Source organism: Symphalangus syndactylus, chromosome 9, assembly GCF_028878055.3.
Source record: "Symphalangus syndactylus isolate Jambi chromosome 9, NHGRI_mSymSyn1-v2.1_pri, whole genome shotgun sequence".
In the NCBI taxonomy this organism is placed as follows: Eukaryota; Metazoa; Chordata; class Mammalia; order Primates; family Hylobatidae; genus Symphalangus; species Symphalangus syndactylus.
Window position 1 is genome coordinate 98,568,967 of NC_072431.2, and position 17,536 is coordinate 98,586,502.

General features: G+C 37.6%; 1 protein-coding gene across 9 annotated transcripts in view; it reads left to right on the forward strand.

The window, feature by feature from the left end:
* PDE1C (phosphodiesterase 1C) overlaps positions 1–17,536 on the forward strand; it is a 692,034-nt gene that overhangs the window by 567,026 nt on the left and 107,472 nt on the right. For all 9 annotated transcript variants that reach the window (XM_055293497.1, XM_055293496.2, XM_063609689.1 and 6 more), the window contains one exon: positions 3,230–3,370. In XM_055293497.1, the coding sequence (XP_055149472.1) occupies positions 3,230–3,370 (141 nt within the window). The remainder of the gene's footprint in view (positions 1–3,229; positions 3,371–17,536) is intronic.

Here is a 17,536-nt window from a genome sequence, read left to right on the forward strand (position 1 = left end):
GTTTTCTTGATTTCTTTGTATTACTTTTATGTATTCTCTTGTATATCACTGAGCTTCTTTAGAATCAATAATTTGAATTATTTATCCAAGACTTCATAAATTTCATTTTGATTGGGGTCTCTTGCTGGGTAATTAGTACGATCCTTTGGAAGTGTCATATTTCCTTGCTTTATAAATGTTTCTTGTGTCCTTATGTCAATATCTGTACATCTTGTTTAACAGTCACTTATTTCCATTTTTAAAATTTGCTTTCACATGGGAAGACTTTTTCCTGAAGACGTATCTATGATGTTGGTTGAGTAGAGAACTTTGGCTTTGATTCTGGCTGTGTGTAGTAGTGCAGTCTTTGTATGATTCCTTTGGCTGTAAACCGTGTCAGCAGTGGACGTGATTTCTTCAGTAGCTTAGAGTGTAATTGTTAGTGGAGGCTGTGGTGAAGTTTCACTGGAGATGGGATGCCAGTTGGACCTGACCTTGGGCCCCAGTAGTAGCAGTGGTGGGCCAAGCATGCCTGTCCCACGCCTTGGGCCCCAGGGAGCTCTACACTTGCACTGGTGTTTGCAGGTCCAAGAGGCCTGATTCTTGGGCTTCCAGGTGGCTTGCTCAGGAGCCAGTGGTGGCAGCAGTGGGCCAAGTGGATTGGGGGCTTCTCAGTCCCCTGAACAATAGGCATGGCATGAGCATTGGAAGTAGCAGTGGTGAGACTAACCCCTCATTTCCACGCATCATAGAGGTGGCTATAACAGGCTAGGTGGGCCAGTCTCCAGGCTCACAGGTGGCATGTGCAGGTGGGTGCCAGCTGTGATGGGAGCATCAGTTTGAGTGGGCCTGACCTCAGGTGCTTGAGAGGAGTACTCAGTTCCCAATAGTGGTGGACTGGACAAGGCAATCCTCAGGCCCCCAGATGGTGTGTTGAGGCACTGGAAGGTGTGGAGCTGGGCCTGTTGGATCTGCAGCCCTGCTACTGTGGAGGGTATTGTTGCTTTCAGTGGCAGCAGCTGTATACAGGTGGCTGGGGAGTATGCACTTCACTTGTGCTTTGGTCATGGCTGCAGCAGCCCTCCGTGGAAGCTGCTGCAGGTGGGGGGTTTTGTCCTTAGGGTGCATGAACATGCATGGTGGGTTTGTTCCTGGGGGCAGTGCAGTCTTTGCTGATGGTTCATACTTCATCCCTGGAGGCAACAGCCAGCCACAGTGGTGGCTGCAGGCAGAGAATGTCAATGGGGCTCCAGAGATATGGAGATACAAGGACTATTGAGCCCCCTGGTAGTATGCAGTCTGGTGGGGGCTGGGCTCTCAATATGGTGCCTTGCTGTAGCTGGTTAGGGGGTTAGGGGATGTGTGGGACCCAGCATGAGCTCCCTGTATGGAGCAATGTCTTCATGTGATCTCCAGGCAGCTCTCTGTCTTAGTCTCAGGGTCTGACAGGGTTTAGGGGCTTTCTGGTAGCTAGGATACAGGAGTCCAAGGTGGGAATGTGGACTGCTAGCCGTCACTCACTTACCTTTCTTTTCGCTGGAGAGATAGCCTCTCCAGGATTCCAGCCAACCTATGCTTTGATTCCCTCTTCTTCCTTGCTTTAGGTGTTTCCTCTTACTTCTCTGTTGAATTCTAGTGTTGGGTAATCTATTTGAAATGTGATTATCTACTTGCTATTTTGGTTCTTTTTTGTGGAGGAGGTGAGTGCCAGATGCCTATAGTTAGCCATCTAGAAGCCCCTCCCGCTGAGGAAATATGTCTTTATATGACCACAAATACTTCGTGGCCATGGTCCTTAGGTCCTTAATTTTTCTTTGCATCGGAAATCTGTATGAAAATCTTGTGGATGCTGGAGAGGATGCTGGAGACTTTCCTTGGAACAAAGTTCCTGTGCACACACACAGATCTTTCAGCAACTCCTAGATCTCTGTAAAACAACCCAAGGAGCCCAGGTTCATTAGATCTTTATTTTTAAAAATGGTAATGAATTCATCTCTGACCTCTTAAAGATTATATTTAAATTTTTAAAAATCTACAAATGGTAAAATGGAAGAATATGACCAAGGGAGAACAGATTATGGAATCTCAGGAGCATTAACTTAGCATTTTCCTTATTTTTTTTTTCACAAATGTAATTGTTAATCCTCAGGAAGACACATCCTCCCCTTTTCCCCTAGCCTTATATTGTATAATTTACCCTGAACCGTGGAATGGATCCAGAAAACTAATACAATGAATGTTTTCTGGATGTCTTTATTTTGTACATGCATTTTGCAATGTTCTTCGCTGTTACATAGAAAAGGAAGGCATGTATATTATACATATTTCAGATGAAAAACAATCTAATTGGAAATATTCTGAGTGACTGGTAGTTGCAAATAAAGGCTGAAGTATTTTATTTGTTGAGAAATAAATGAATACATACTATGCAGCATATCTCATTTATTGGTAGGAAAACAAAGTGCACAAAAGTCTTAAGTTATAAAATTATTGCAAAACAAATATAAACTGCCTGAAAACAATGCCCTTTGAAAGGAGTGGTTATATACATTGGACACATAAGAAAAACAAAACAAAATCAAAACCCAAAACCAAGCAAAAACAAAACTCAAAACCAAAATGCAATAGTCTGTTATATATGGGAACAGGAACAGGCTATGTTCTTATGTTTGTTACTTGGCAATTTATTGTTAGTGACTTCGAATTTGGAAGATTTCGTTGTACTGATATTACATTGCAAATAGTGAATGATTCCACAAACCGGTGCTAGTTATTAGTATTATTTTTGAATTCCTCAGTGTTATTTACAACATTGTTTGGTGTCCTGCATAGCATCTTTTTTTCCCTTGGGGTTAGAGGGGAAGGGTATTTACGAGTAGAGGAGGACAAGGAAATACAGAAAATTAACATAGTCACCAACAACTCAGTTTTCTATGTGTGTATTAAAAATTACTGCTTTACATGTTGCTGAAACTAAGTATCTTAAAATGATTAGATGTCATTTCTCAGGGATTCTGAAATGAGCAACAAAGAAAAATTTACAAGGCAGGCTATTCCTCAACCAAGGACTTCCTGTTAGATTTTCAAATTATCTGATAATTTTGTCAGTAATTCTTATTAACTGTGTAAAGTTCCAATTTCCTCATGTGTTATGCCTTCAGAGAAAAAGCAGTCCTGGTGCCTTAGACTTTTGTGTCTCCATTGAAAGCAGTGAAGTCACTAGTTAATTAACCTTTCTGCTCTCTTTCAGATCCCCATTTCTGCACTTGTCTCATTTGTGGAGGCCCTGGAAGTGGGATACAGCAAGCACAAAAATCCTTACCATAACTTAATGCACGCTGCCGATGTTACACAGACAGTGCATTACCTCCTCTATAAGACAGGAGTGGCGGTAAGTAGGGATAGGAACTCTTAGGTTCCCCAGAAGATGTAAGGATGAGTTTTTAATGGTGACTGTTCCAATTCTGATGAGGTGGAGGCCACGAGTCGTGCATTGTTTTATGGACTTCCTGTTTCCCAGGAGTAATCTAACCAATATGGAAAGTCTTGGAGTTCCCCGTTGCCTCTGAAATTTTCTCCATCCTGAGCCTGATGAGATAAATACCTGGCAGTGATTTGCATCTTCACTGGGTTATAACCAATTTAAATATAAAGACTACAACTAAATACTTATTTCTAGACATGGAGAGTGGTACTATTAACCTTTTGCTATGGTCAGTAACAATGATATTCATGTATACTGAAATTGTATTCAATGTACGTGGCAACCGTGTTACGCAAAGTTAGCTTTTGATTTAAACCACTAGGTCTTTTTCACAGGGACTGTAGTTATTCACATCCTATTTGTGTGCCTTTGATTATTTTAACCTAATGGTAAATCTTTACTTCTAACCATTTGAAATGTTTCTTGCTTCTTTTGGCCCAACATTTTAGCTCTTTAGATGTTTTTGGTTTTGCTTTAAACAATTTTTTTAAGAGATGGAAATCTCAGTCTTATCACCCAGGCTGGAGTGCAATGGTGAGATCATAGCTCACTGCAACCTCAAACTCCTGGGCTCAAGTGGTCCTGCTATCACAGGCTGCTGAGTAGCTGGGACTATAGGCATGCACCGTCTTCAGTTGTTTTTGAATCTGTGTTCTGTGTTTACTGACCTGCTCAACTTGGTTGTCTTTGCTTTTTTTTTCCTTGATGTAAGCCATTCATTTAAAAAGATATAGCCATTAAAGGCAAAAACAGGTCTGTATGACTTTTTACTTTGAAATCTCCTTTAGAATTGACATTAAGATAGACATACTTTGGGTATAGTTATCAATTAGCCCATAAACCCAGGGCACATTTGTTATCTTTTCCTCCAGTGCCTGTTGAAAGACTTGGCCTAATATCTCACTGAATTAAAAATGGAATATGTGGGAGGATTGTGGGCTTTGGAGCTAGATACAGTGGTTATAAATCCCTGCTTAATTGCTTGCTAGATATTGTGACCTATGATAAATTACTTAGTCTCTGAGTGAAGACTTCCTCATTTTTTTAAAATGGTGAAAAATATTCCACTTTGTAGAAGTGCTCTGATGGTTAGGAATAAAGTATCAAAAACATTAAGTACTCTGCCTCATAAAAGAAGCTCAACAATTAGGCATTATTGTTAAAACATTGCAGAATTTTCCTAAAACCTATGATCATTTTTTCAGTTCTTCCTTATTATAAAGCTGATTTCTTAAAAATAGTATTTAAAACACTCTTAAAAGTTATAACAAGATTATAAAGGGAACATTTTTAACTCAATAAAAGATTTTTACCAAACATTTAGAGCAAGCATCATATTGAATGATGGTTCCGTGAATACATGGAGCAAGACAGGGATACCCACAGTAATACTCCTACTTGGCATTTTTCTAGAAGTCTCAGCCTCAAGAATGCAGTATGCAATATGATATCTTCAAAAGTTGGAGATACATTCTGTAAAATAATGTGATCATCTCCTTTAGAAAATAAAATAAAGCCCTTTTAGATCAAATAAAATACCTCGATAGGTCTAGATAAAAGAGCTCTCCTATGCACTGGAAATTAACGAGTGTAATAGAAAAACGTACATTCCCAACAGTTTTTAAAAAGTATATAAACACCTATAAGAGCCTCAAAAACAATAAAAAGGAAACTGTAAAACTAAATCAAAATCAAAGGGCACAAAAATGATCTTTAAATAAATGGAAAAGGCATCATGTTTTTAATGTGAGTGAAACCTCAGTACTATATAGATGTCAATTTCCCTCAAAGTAATCTATAAATTCAAAGCAATACTATTCAGTTTCAAGGATTTTAATATGAAACATGATAATCTGAATCTGAAATTCATGTAAAATAGGTATTTCACAACCTTAGAAAAGAAAATTTTGTAAAAGAACAATCTAACGGGGAATAGTTCTTACTGTCTTAGATATTACAATACCTACGGAAGCTGAGCATGTGCTGTTTGTGAAAAAATAGGCAAATATGTCAATACAATTGATTAGAGTTTTAAAAAATAAACCCAAATGTTTATTGAGAACTTATATGCTGGGTACTTTATTATAGGATGCTATAGACTGAATGTTTGTGTTCTCCCAAATTCCTCTGTTGAAATCCTAACTTCCAATGTAATGGTATTAGGTAGTGGGGCCTAGGGGAGGTGACTAGGTCATGAGCATGGAGCTGTCGTGAATGGGATTAGTGCCTTTATAAAAATGAGTTCCCTTCCTTCTTCTGCCATGTGAGGACACAGTCATCTATAAATCCAGAAGCAGGCCCTCACCAGATGCCAAATCTACCAGTGCCTTGATCTTAAGCTTCCTAGCCTCCAGAACTGTGAGAAATAAATTTCTGTTGTTTATAAGTCACCCAGCCTATAGCACTCAGTTACAGCTACCCAAATAGACTAAGATAATGGACAAGTTAAGAGGATATCAGTACTCTTGTAGAACTTAACATTCTGGTGTTACAGATAGAAGAGACCAATGGGAAGAAATCAAGAAAATGTTATTAATGCTCTGTAGAGAATTAAAATAGAGGACCTACCCAGGGAAAGCTGGGTGTTTTATTAGATAGTCAGGAAAGGACTCTCTCTGGAGATAGTATTTAAGCTGAGATAATTGTGTTTTTTGGCTTCAGCCATGCTAAGAGTGAAAGAAGAGTGTGACCACAGAGTTAGTGCAGGGTTTTAGTACAAGAGTCCTGTGAGAGAATAACTTTGCTACACTCAAGGAACAGAAGTAAGGCAAGCCTGGTGGGAACAGCACATGATGGGGACAGGGGTGCATTATGAGGCTGAGGAAGAAGCAGGAGCTAGATCAGGTCTGGCTCTACAGGCCACACTAATGAGTTCCAATTTTATCCTAAGTGCAGTCAGTAAGAAGCCACTACAGAGTTTTAGACAGGGGAGTGATGTGACCTTATAAAGATTCAAAAAGGATTACTGTGGTGAATGGATTTTAAGGCAGCCTGCTAGGAAAATTCTGCGGAAGTCTAGTGAAGAGATGCTGATAGTTTGAACTAGGAAGGATGCTGCTGGGATGGAGTGAAGAAAATGCTGTTTCTGAGACAGAGTTAAAAGGACAACTGTGGTGAATAGGATTTGGAACATTAAAGAGGGGAATCGAGAATACGTCTTAGATTCTTGGTTTGATAAACAGTTGACAAGAATGCCTGGTGGCAAACCAAGTTTTGGAGGAAAGGGGATCAAGAATTCTGATTTAGACACGTAGAGTTTTAAGATCCCTAGTAGACATCCATTTACAGAGGCCAAGCAGAGAGAAAAAGGGTGCTAGAGTTCCAGGGGAGGTCAGGGATAAACATGTAGATTAGGTAGTCTTGGGCATATCAATAGTATAAGAAGACATGGAACTAGATGAGATTATCTAAAGAGAGAGTGAATAGATAGTTAGAAGGGGCTCTGAAGTGAGTCCTGGAACACTCCAAAGATCAAAATGAAGGCAAAGAATTAGAGCCAACAATAGAAACTAAAAAAGAGTGGCCAGTGACATGGAGTATAAACCAAGGGAGTTTGGGGCCATGGAAGCCATGCAAAGAGAATGCTTCAAGAAGAGAGTAGTGCATTGCATGGGACATGCCGATGGTCAAGTAGGATAAGGACAGAGAAATGACCATTCACTCTGGCAACATGGAAGTCGTTGTTGACCTTGACATGAGTTGTCTCAGTGGTTTGGTGAGAATGGAACACTGACTAGAGTATAATAAAGAAAAAATTGCAGGTGAGAACATGAAGACATGACTATAGACAACTTTATAGGGAAAATCACCCAGTTTAAAAAATGTTTTGGCTACAGTTATTTATTTAGAAAAACCAGAATGCTTTCATTCTACTTCGAGTCATTCACTCCCAAAAAATCTGACAAATGAATTAAAGAAGTAAATACAAAAGTAAAAATTTCATCATATTAGAAGAAAAAATAAGAATATGTTTATAGCCTTGAAAAAAGACATTCTTTTTAAAATTAAGCTTTTAAACACAAGAGTTATACAACAAAATATTGATTAATTTGAATACATTAAAGTTAAAAACTTTTGTAGTATCAAAAGCATCATAAACAAATTAATGAAGTAAGCATTTGGAAAAAATACATAGAGAACATAGATTAAGATCCAGATTGTATAAATGAATCAGGAAAATGACACAAATTCAGTCAAACAATATGAACAGGCAATTAACAGAAAAGGTAATACATTTAATCAATAAAAGAAATATGAAAAGATGCACCATTCATTAGTATCCAAGGATATATAAACTTATACAATTTTAATCCATTATATACATATGGATAAAAATGTTGAAAGTTTGATAATATTAACTGTTGGTTAGGATGTAGAGCAGGGTTTCTCAACCTCAGCATTATTGACCTTTGGGGCCAGATCATTCTTTGTCACTTTTCTGTGCATTGTAGTGTAGTGGTACGCCTGACCTGTAGTCACGAGATGCCAGTAGCACTACTCCCCACTCCAGTTATGACAATCAATAATGTCTCCAGACCTTGCCACATAAACCACTGGTTGGAGGGGCAATTGTCCCAGGTTGAGAACCACTGATTGAGAAGAAATTATATTCTCATATACTTCTCATCTGAGGGTAAATTGGTATAGTCATATAAGAAAACAATTTTGCAGTGATTGCTATAAGGAAAAATATACATACCAATGCTCCAGCACTTCCAAGTGTACCCAGGGAGGCCTATACAATCAGATTCATTGTAGCAATGTTTGCCAGTGAACAATTACAGAGTATATACCTATCAATAGGGAGTTAGAACTCTGGAATACCGTAGATTTCTATGACTAAAATCACCGAGGCCTATACAGTCAGATTCATCGTAGCAATGTTTGCCATAGTGAACAATTACAGAGTGTATACCTATCAATAGGGAGTTAGAACTCTGGAATACCATAGATTTCTATGACTAAAATTCAAGATGTATTATTAAATTTAAAAAGTTGTAGAAAAATATGTTCTACATGATGTATATTATTAAACATAGCACATGTATATACACATAGATATATATGAAAGTATATTGAAAAACATCTAAAAAGATAAACAATAAATTGAAGATAGTCGTTACCTCTGGGGAGATTCTCATCCTGGAGTAATGGCCAAAGGGAACTTTATATCTGTACTGTTTGAAGTTTTTGTTTGTTAACACTAGTGGGTCATCCCAGTAGTGGGATCATCTTATGGACCCTTATTGGGTCATCCTATCTCTTAAACAGTTAAAAATTGTTTAAATTTTATTTGTAAAATTACTTCTCTATGAGACCATTACTTAGGTAAAGTGAGCTGTGAACATTTTAGGATATTGGATATAACATTACAGGATATTGTAACATTATATTATATCATATATCCTATAATATAATATAACTTTATATTATTTATATTATTAAAGTTATATTATAGGATATATAATATATTCTATATTATAATATAGGATATTGTACCATTACTGTACATTGTACATTATTGTACCATTGGCTATATATATAGCTAATATCCTATTTTATTGAAACAAATAGGGTAAATAAGTCTATAATACTGGGATTTATTGAAACAAACAGGATAAATAAGTCTCTAATACTGTGATCCTGACTCTCTCTCTCTCTCTCTCTATATATATATATATATATAGACTATATATATAGTCTATATATATATAGTCTATATATAGTCTATATATATATAGTCTATATATATAGTCTATATATATATAGTCTATATATAGTCAATAAATCATAAATATATATATAGTCAATAGTCAATATACATATAGTCTCTATATATATATATGTACATATAGTCAATAAATCATATATTATTATAGTTTCCCTAGGTCATTATATATTTATTATAAGAAAATCTTAATAGTTCATTATTGGGTTATTCTATCACTTAAACAGTTAAAATTTTTTTTCACTACTGTAAATGATACTCTGGTTAGCCTCCTTGCCTAGCAATATTTTCCTACTAAAGTTTCATATGTGTGTGTTTGTTTTTACTTTTTATTGTTAATACTAGTAAATTAAACATTTTCCTTATGTATTAACCACTTTTATTTTCTTTGGTTATGACATCTCCATTCCTGAGAACTTAATATTTTGCTGAGAAAATGTTTGAATTTCTCAATATTCTTAATAAAAATGCTTACCTAATGCCTAGCATGCAGTAGAATATTAGTAAATGATAGTTATTATTATTACTAAACATAAGTAATCGTGACTAACAACACACATCATATATGTGAAATATTTCAAAACTTGTGATTGCCTTTTAATTGTATGACCTTACATATAGACTTTCTTAAAAATAACATAAGGTAAAATACTAGTGGGAGAATGCATCTTCTTCACTCCTAAGGTTTTCATTCATTTGGAGTGTTTTCCTTAGGGTAGGCTATATTTTGCTACAGGATCAAACAATCCCCAAATCTCAATGGTTTAGAATAACATCTGCTTTTTTTCAGTTCCCATAACAGTGAGTTAAAGAATCTGCCTGTGTCATTCTCACTCCAAGGGCCTAGGTTTTCTAAACAGCCACCCTCCTGAGTGTTGTCAGGCATTACGGTAGAGAGAAAGGAGCTCTGGTCTTCCTATATCTGTATTTAAATTCTATGGCTCAGAAACTCTGCTCATCACTTCTGCTCACAACTCGCTGGCCAAAATGACTCACACAGTCCCTCGCAACCATAAAGGGGCCAGAAAGTCTAATCCTACTATGTGCCTGGAAAGAAGAAAGCCAAACACTCTCTGTTATTTATTTATTTCTCCCTGTCTGTTTTCTCTTCTGTCTGCTTCTAACACTTCTCTTAGACCTTCTGAATCCATCTTCATACCTCTTAGCTTCTCCCATGTTTTCCCATCTTTCAGTATTTTAATGATACCTCCTGAGAGATGTCCTCAACTCTTTCTTCCACATTATCAGTTTGGCCTTCTGATATGTCCTTCTAGTTATTCAACCTGTTTGTTTAATATTTTTAGTTAGCAATATTTTTAATTTCAGGAACTCCTCTTTTTTTGCCCTTTGAATGTGCTATTGTCTTAGCGACCTTACATATTTATGAATGTACCTACACGTTTTGAAAACTTCTTTTAAAAGTCTTTTGAAAAATAGAATTATCTCTTTTAACTCATGGGGAATATGCTATTTGTTTATGAGAATCTTCTTACACTATTGTCTTTTTTCCCTCAAACTGTCTAGTGAAGTTTGGTTGTTGGAACATATTTGTAAGTGAATGTCCAGGTGGGTTAGATGGGTCAGGGGTGTGGGTGTCCTCTGTATTTGTGTGGTCTGTCCAAAGAGACTTCTAGGGAGGGCATGGCAGTTCTTCATCAGCAACAGCCTTCTCAATGTCCTTCCCACCTCTTTGACTGTAGCTCTTGTCCTTATGCTTGTAAAATGGCTGATGTACCTTTGCACATCTAGGTAAGAAGATAAGGCAGAATACAAAGCACAGAAGTTGGAAACCAAATAAATCTGCCGACTTTTAAAGAGCTATCCAGAAATCCGAACCAGCCACTTTCACTTCTGTTTTATTGGCCAGAACTGTGTCTCATGGCCACTGCAATATATAGGGAAGTCTGACACACTGCCATCTCAAACAAAATCAGAGACATTGTTAGTAAGGAAAAAAAGGACAGTTGGGCAATCAAAAGTGATTCCCATTACAAGTGATATTATTCTTATTTTAAAGAAGATAAATCTCTAATTCATAGAAATTAAAATTATGCTATTATAAAGTAGCTGTATGGGCTAAATTGTATTTCTCGTCGATTCATATATTGACGTCCTAGTCCCCAGGACCTCAGAATGGGACTGTATTTGGAGAGATGGCCTTTGAAGAGGTATTAAGGTAAAATGAAGTCGTATGGATGGGCTGTAATCCATTATGACTGGTGTTCTTAGAGAAAGAGGAAATTAGAACACAGACATGCACTTGCAGGGAGAAGAGTCCATTGTGAGGATACAGAGAGAATATAGCTATCTACAAGGCAAGGAGAGAGGTCTCAGGAGAAAACAGTCCTGCTGGCACCTTGATTTTAGACTTTTCTCCTCCAGAAATGTGAGAAAATAAATTTCTGTTGTTTAAGCCACCCAGCCCGTGTTATTTTGTTATGGCAGTCCGAGCAACTGAGTACAGTACGGGAGCCAGAATTTGGTCCGAGCTCTGACTTCAGAGGCCATGCATTTAAATATTAGGCATGCTTCTACAATATGCCTTTGGCAAAACAAATTTAAAAAATAAATAAAAAAGCCTCTTATATTCTTACGCCTCAGTATCCTCATGTGCACTTACTTCCAGGTATTGTGATGAGGATGAAAATGGATGCAAAAATGCACTTTGAACTCATCTATTCAACACACCTATTGTTCAGAGTATACTCTAGGGACATAAAAGTGAATCATGCACAGCTTCTTTAGCTCTCACCAAAAACACCCAGCATTTATGCCAATACAAGTTATCATTAACATAAATGTTGTATCATAGCAGTGATCATGATTTACTGCATGCTATTCTTAAATGAGCTCATTTTCCATTTGCCGTTGAATTTCCATGATCAATTCAGGCCATATTTAGAATGATTCTTAAATATGGAAACTATTTCCTACCTACTCTCTCTTTGAAATGCAGCTCAAAACAAACTTCTTTCATTGTGAGCTTACAAAAACAGTGGGGAGCATTCTGATGAATGGAGAACATACTGTTACTCTAACCTTTCATTACAAACCAAGAGGGAGAAAATGCTTTAAATCATTTCAGTGTTATAAATTGTAAGACACATAGAGAATCAAAACAACCCATTGATAAATTGGTGTCTGGGCTTCAACATCAACAGTAATACTTTGTAAATATAAAACATTGTAATCTGTTTGTGTTACTCATTATTGTTTAACTTAAGTGCCTAGAAGATACTTGGATCCTTTCAGAATTATTTTGCTCATTTCCAAGAGAAAATCCTTAGACAGAAATAAACTGAAGAGCTATCTATTGGTTGAATAGATGTTCATTAGACTCTAAGATCTAGTGTACTTTTAATTTAGGTGAAAAGATTTCAAACTCCAAAACTATCCGTTGGCCATTTTCCTTGCTTTTGTCAAGCAAGGTGTCAGTAATTTTCTCTTTGTCTTTTTTTTTTTTTTTTTTTTTCCAGAAAGGAGAAGCTGTGTATCTTGTTTTTATTTATTTTTTATTTTTTTGGTCATTTATGACATTACCATAATTAATACAGGAAAGACTAAGGATATCAAAATTACATTTTGTTTGAAGAGTACCAAATAATTTTATTAGGGGTTGTAATTGGTAGACATTTGGCTCCTGCGACCTTTGTTCTCTGGTGTCACATGTGTTTATTAATACGTTACATTGGATTATAGAAGGGATTTTGCAGATGCAATTAAGATTAACAATCAGAAGAACTTAAATAGGGAGATTAGCCTGGATTTTCCAGGTGGGCCCAATGTAATCACATAAGTTCATCAAAGTCAAGGAGATATGGCGAAAGTCAGAGGTTTGAAGTGTGAGAAGGACCCAACAGTCATTGCCAGCTTGACGGTGAAGAGGGAAACTGTGGAAAATGTTAGAAGGAAATGAATTCGGCCAATGCCCTGAATACTCTTGGGAGCAGATTTTCCCCCAGAGCCACCAGAAAGGAAACTTTTCCAAACCTTGATGTCAGCCTTGGGATACCCTGACCAGAGAACCCATCCACACTGGGCTGGGCTTCTGACTGGCAGAACTGTGTGCCAATAAACAGAAGTGGTTCTTTTTTTTTTTTTTTTTTTTTTTAGACAGAGGGAGTCTCTCTCTGTCACCCAGGCTGGAGTGCAGTGGTACGATCTCAGCTCACTGCAACCTCCGCCTCCTGGGTTCAAGTGATTCTCCTGCCTCAGCCTCCTGAGTAGCTGGGATTACAGGCACCCGCCAGCACACCTTGCTGATTTTTGTATTTTTAGTAGAGGCGGGGTTTCACCATGTTGGCCAGTCTGGTCTCGAACTCCTGACCTCAGGTGATCCACCCGCCTTGGCCTCCCAAAGTGCTGGGATTATAAGCGTGAGCCACTGCGCCAGGCCCGGAAGTGTTCTTTAAGCCTCCAAGACTGAGCATTTGTTAAGGTAGCATGGAAAACTAACAGATTACCAAAGAAACTCTATCATTCACATAGAAAAGTCACAACTTGCTAGTAGTATCTCCTCTAACAATGAAAAATTGGCCATGTCCTTTCCCTTCAGGTTTCCTCTGCTCTATTGTACCCCATGTCTCCTCATCTGCCCCTATATTCAGGAACAAGTGGCTTGCTTTCTTGAGTCATACACAGCAAAACTCAAGGTCCCCGATTACCAGTTGTCAAAGCATCCTTTCAAATGAATTAGTTGTGACACTCATATTTTGTAGATAGGAAAATACTGATAGCATCTGTGACTTGTACCTTGCCACCAATTGGTAATTCTGGAATAAAATACCAGTGGAACGTTAATTTCTGACTTCTTATGGGTTGACACAAAACCTTCTGGGTTCACAGTAGTTAATTTGGAAGAGGCAAGGAAATCTGAGGTATATTAAAATAGGAAGCTCAATTTCCTCCAAAACAGCTTTTCCCACTTTCTCTGTTTCTGTTAGTGATGCTATCTAATATCACCTGAGGGGTTAATTAGCCACTCAGGCTAGGAGTGTTGAGGTCATCTAACATACAGTTCTGCTTGACTGCAACCTCATCTGGTCCTCCCACCACTTCTAAAATTCAGATAATTGCTAAGTCATATGGCTTCTACCTCCACACTGTCTGTACATCCTATATGAACTTTTCAATCTAAAAATACTGCTTTTAGCCAGGCACAGTGGCTCATGCCTATAATCCCAGAATTTTGGGAGGCCCAGATGGGCGGACTGCTTGAGCTCAGAAGTTAGAGGCCAGCCTGGGCAACATGGTGAGACTCCCATCTCTACTAAAAATACAAAAAAAAAAAAAAAAAAAAAAAAAAGCTGGGCATGGCAGTGGGTGCCTATGGTCCCAGCCCTTACTTGGGAGGTTGAGGTGGGAGGGTTGCTTGAGCCCTGGGGGCAGAGGTTGCAGTGAGCCAAGATTGCACCACCATACTCCAGCCCGGGCAACAGAGTGAGACCCTGTTTAAAAAAAACAAACAAACAAACAAAAAAACAAAAACCAAAAAAACCTGCTTTTATATCTCCCTTCTCTCCTCCTGTCCAAATATCCTTCCTGAAGTGGGGAGCTGATGGCATGACTCTCTTGCGTGTGAACTTCACTGCCTGCTGAATCTGGTTTACATTCCTCACTCACTGTGTTTTCTAATGCCTGACCTCATAGGGCCTCAATCAGCCTTCACTCCTGCTCCAGTCAAGGGCATCATTTTCTTACCTGAGGTGAACATGCTTTTGCTGCTGGGACTTGCTCATTTAGTTCATTCTTCTGAAAATGCCCACCTTCATTTCTTTCTCTGTCAAATTTTCAAGGCCCATCTTAAACATCTGTCCTTTGTGAAACTGTTTCTCCCAGACACCACTTTTCTTTCTTCTTATCCCCAAAGCAGCATAACTGATTCTAAGCATGCATGGTGTTTGTTGAAAAACTAAGGTATTAAAATGAGTTTTAAAGACAGTGGTTTTGTTTTTTATTGTTGTTGTTGTTGAATGCCTGTTTTTGGTTTAATTCATTGTTTTTGGTTTAATAGAAGTAGGTTATACCTAAGATAGGATTTTGTTCAATTATTTGGGTAAGGAGGGAAGCATCAGTGATGGTTGTAATGTGAGAACTGTAATTATACTGTTATTTAGATGCTTTCTGCTGCCTGGGCTGATGTTCTGTGACTAGGATTCGTTTAGATGTTACACTGTCTCCCATTCATAATCTTATTTTAAAATGTGAAATTAACTTTACATGACCTGAGAATAAGAGATATATGTGGGAGAGGAGGTAGAGGGAACCAGGGACAGATGGGTGGGGACAAAATATTGGGGAAGAAAAGAAAGACAATGCCAAAATGGAAAAAAAAAAACAACAAACTACATATGTAATATATGTATGGATAATATCAAGAAAAATGTGCAATATAAATTTATGCCTATGTAATTTTATGCAAAATTGAATAAACACATGAACAATGATCCAAAGAAAATACAATGTAAGATTATGAGTGAGAATTCTGCAGGCGTGGTGTGTGGCTTGTCACATGACTGGCTGTGTGACCTTGAGTGAGTCCCGCACCTCCCCCTGGCTTGTTTCCTTATCTGTCAAGTGGGGATAACAACAGTACCTGTGATTACAGAGCTGTGAGAGTTACATAGGTTTCTATATAAAAGCACCTAGCATAGTGCCTGCCACATGGTGGGCCCCCGAGACAATGAAGAGGCTGATGAGGAGGCTCTTTGCTGCCTTTACAAGGGGTTTCGCAGCTTTGATTTTCTTGCAATCTTTCCTTATCTTGCCCATCTTTTTTTCATCTCATTTTGATGATTTTCATCTTAGCCTGTTTTCTCTTTGACTTTCCGTTCCATGTACCTCAGTTTGTATTTTCGAGGTGTATTATTGAAGATGCCAGAAAGCTTCCTGACATTTCATGCTGGATTCTGTTAGGAATCATTTTCAAAAGTATAGTGGTTTCTTTTTTCATAAGTTATGTTTATGCTCATTTTTCCCCCAACTCTGAAGTATTTTTCATAAGTTCTATGTCATTTGTTTATTTTCCCCTTACCAATTTTTAAAGAAGGCAATAATTCTCCAAAATTAGTAGTTAATTAAAAGATATAGCTTAAGTGGGAAATTAGAAACACTTAAATGTTCATTTTAACTCATTTTGCATTAACTTAAATCATATAAATCTATTTTATGCACTAATCTTTAATTCAGACCACAGGTCTTTTATGAGTTCACCAATTTGGATACTCACATTTGTCTTACATCAACCCTGCCCCTATCTAAGATTTCTAGTCTCATCTCTTTAAAGTTAAATGGGAACTTAAAGATGTGCGTGAAGCAAATTGAGTGCAGAAGCTCTCTAACTTTTCTATAAATGTTTTCTGCTCTTTCACAGTTGTCACACATATTTTGACAGCAGTTCTTTTAGTGTCTGTCCAAAGCATTAAACTTAGGTTCTACAGAAATAACAACGCCAATTTTGCGTCCATATTTTATTGGTTTGTGTCATATTTAATTACCTAATTATAATAACAAATATAATTTATTAAAATGTGGTTTAGAATAAACCATACTGAATCATGTAAGCATGAATTTAACTAGCAGCAAAAGTGAGCAAAGGATATGAGAAGGTGGCCTGAGTCAGCCATATTCTGTCGTGTGGGCATGGGGCAGGATGGTTTACAGAAGTGATAGGAAGTAAATCCACAGAGTCCATTAAATGGAAGTCAGTTAAGGAAGCTTGAAACACAGCAGTAGTTTTCAAACTCTAGTGTGCATCAGAACTATCTAGATGGCTTGGTAAAGCACAGATTGCTGGGCCACAACCTAGAGTTTCTGATCCAGTGGGATTGGGGTGGGGTGAAGAATTTGCCAGCATTTCTAACAAGCTCCCAGCTGACACCATCTGCAAGTCCAAGGAACACATTCTGTGAACCACTGACCCACAGCCAATGTTGATGGTGTGGATGGGGAGAAGTCCTTTCAAACATCATCAGCATGCATAGAGCAGAAAGCCAGGTATTTTTCCATCTGTCTCTACCCACTTACTAGTGGATATCCTCCTATAATCAGACGTTAGGTTTTCTATTACTCTTCATTCTTGGTATTGCATTCAAATTACTAATTTTGTGTGTGTGTGTGTGTGTGTGTGTGTCTACCTAGGAACTTTATTTGGAAGTTGGGGAAGGATGAAATGAGGGCTTTTCAAGTCTTCAGGTTCATTCTCTTTGATTTCTTGAAAAAGGTAAAACTACTAGTTAGCTTATTCAACCTTGCTGAACACATTGTTTTCAAATCACAAGTCTCCAAGTCTCTTCACAGGAAAATAACTTATTTCTGTCTCTCAGAAAACTTGTGTTTGGCAATAG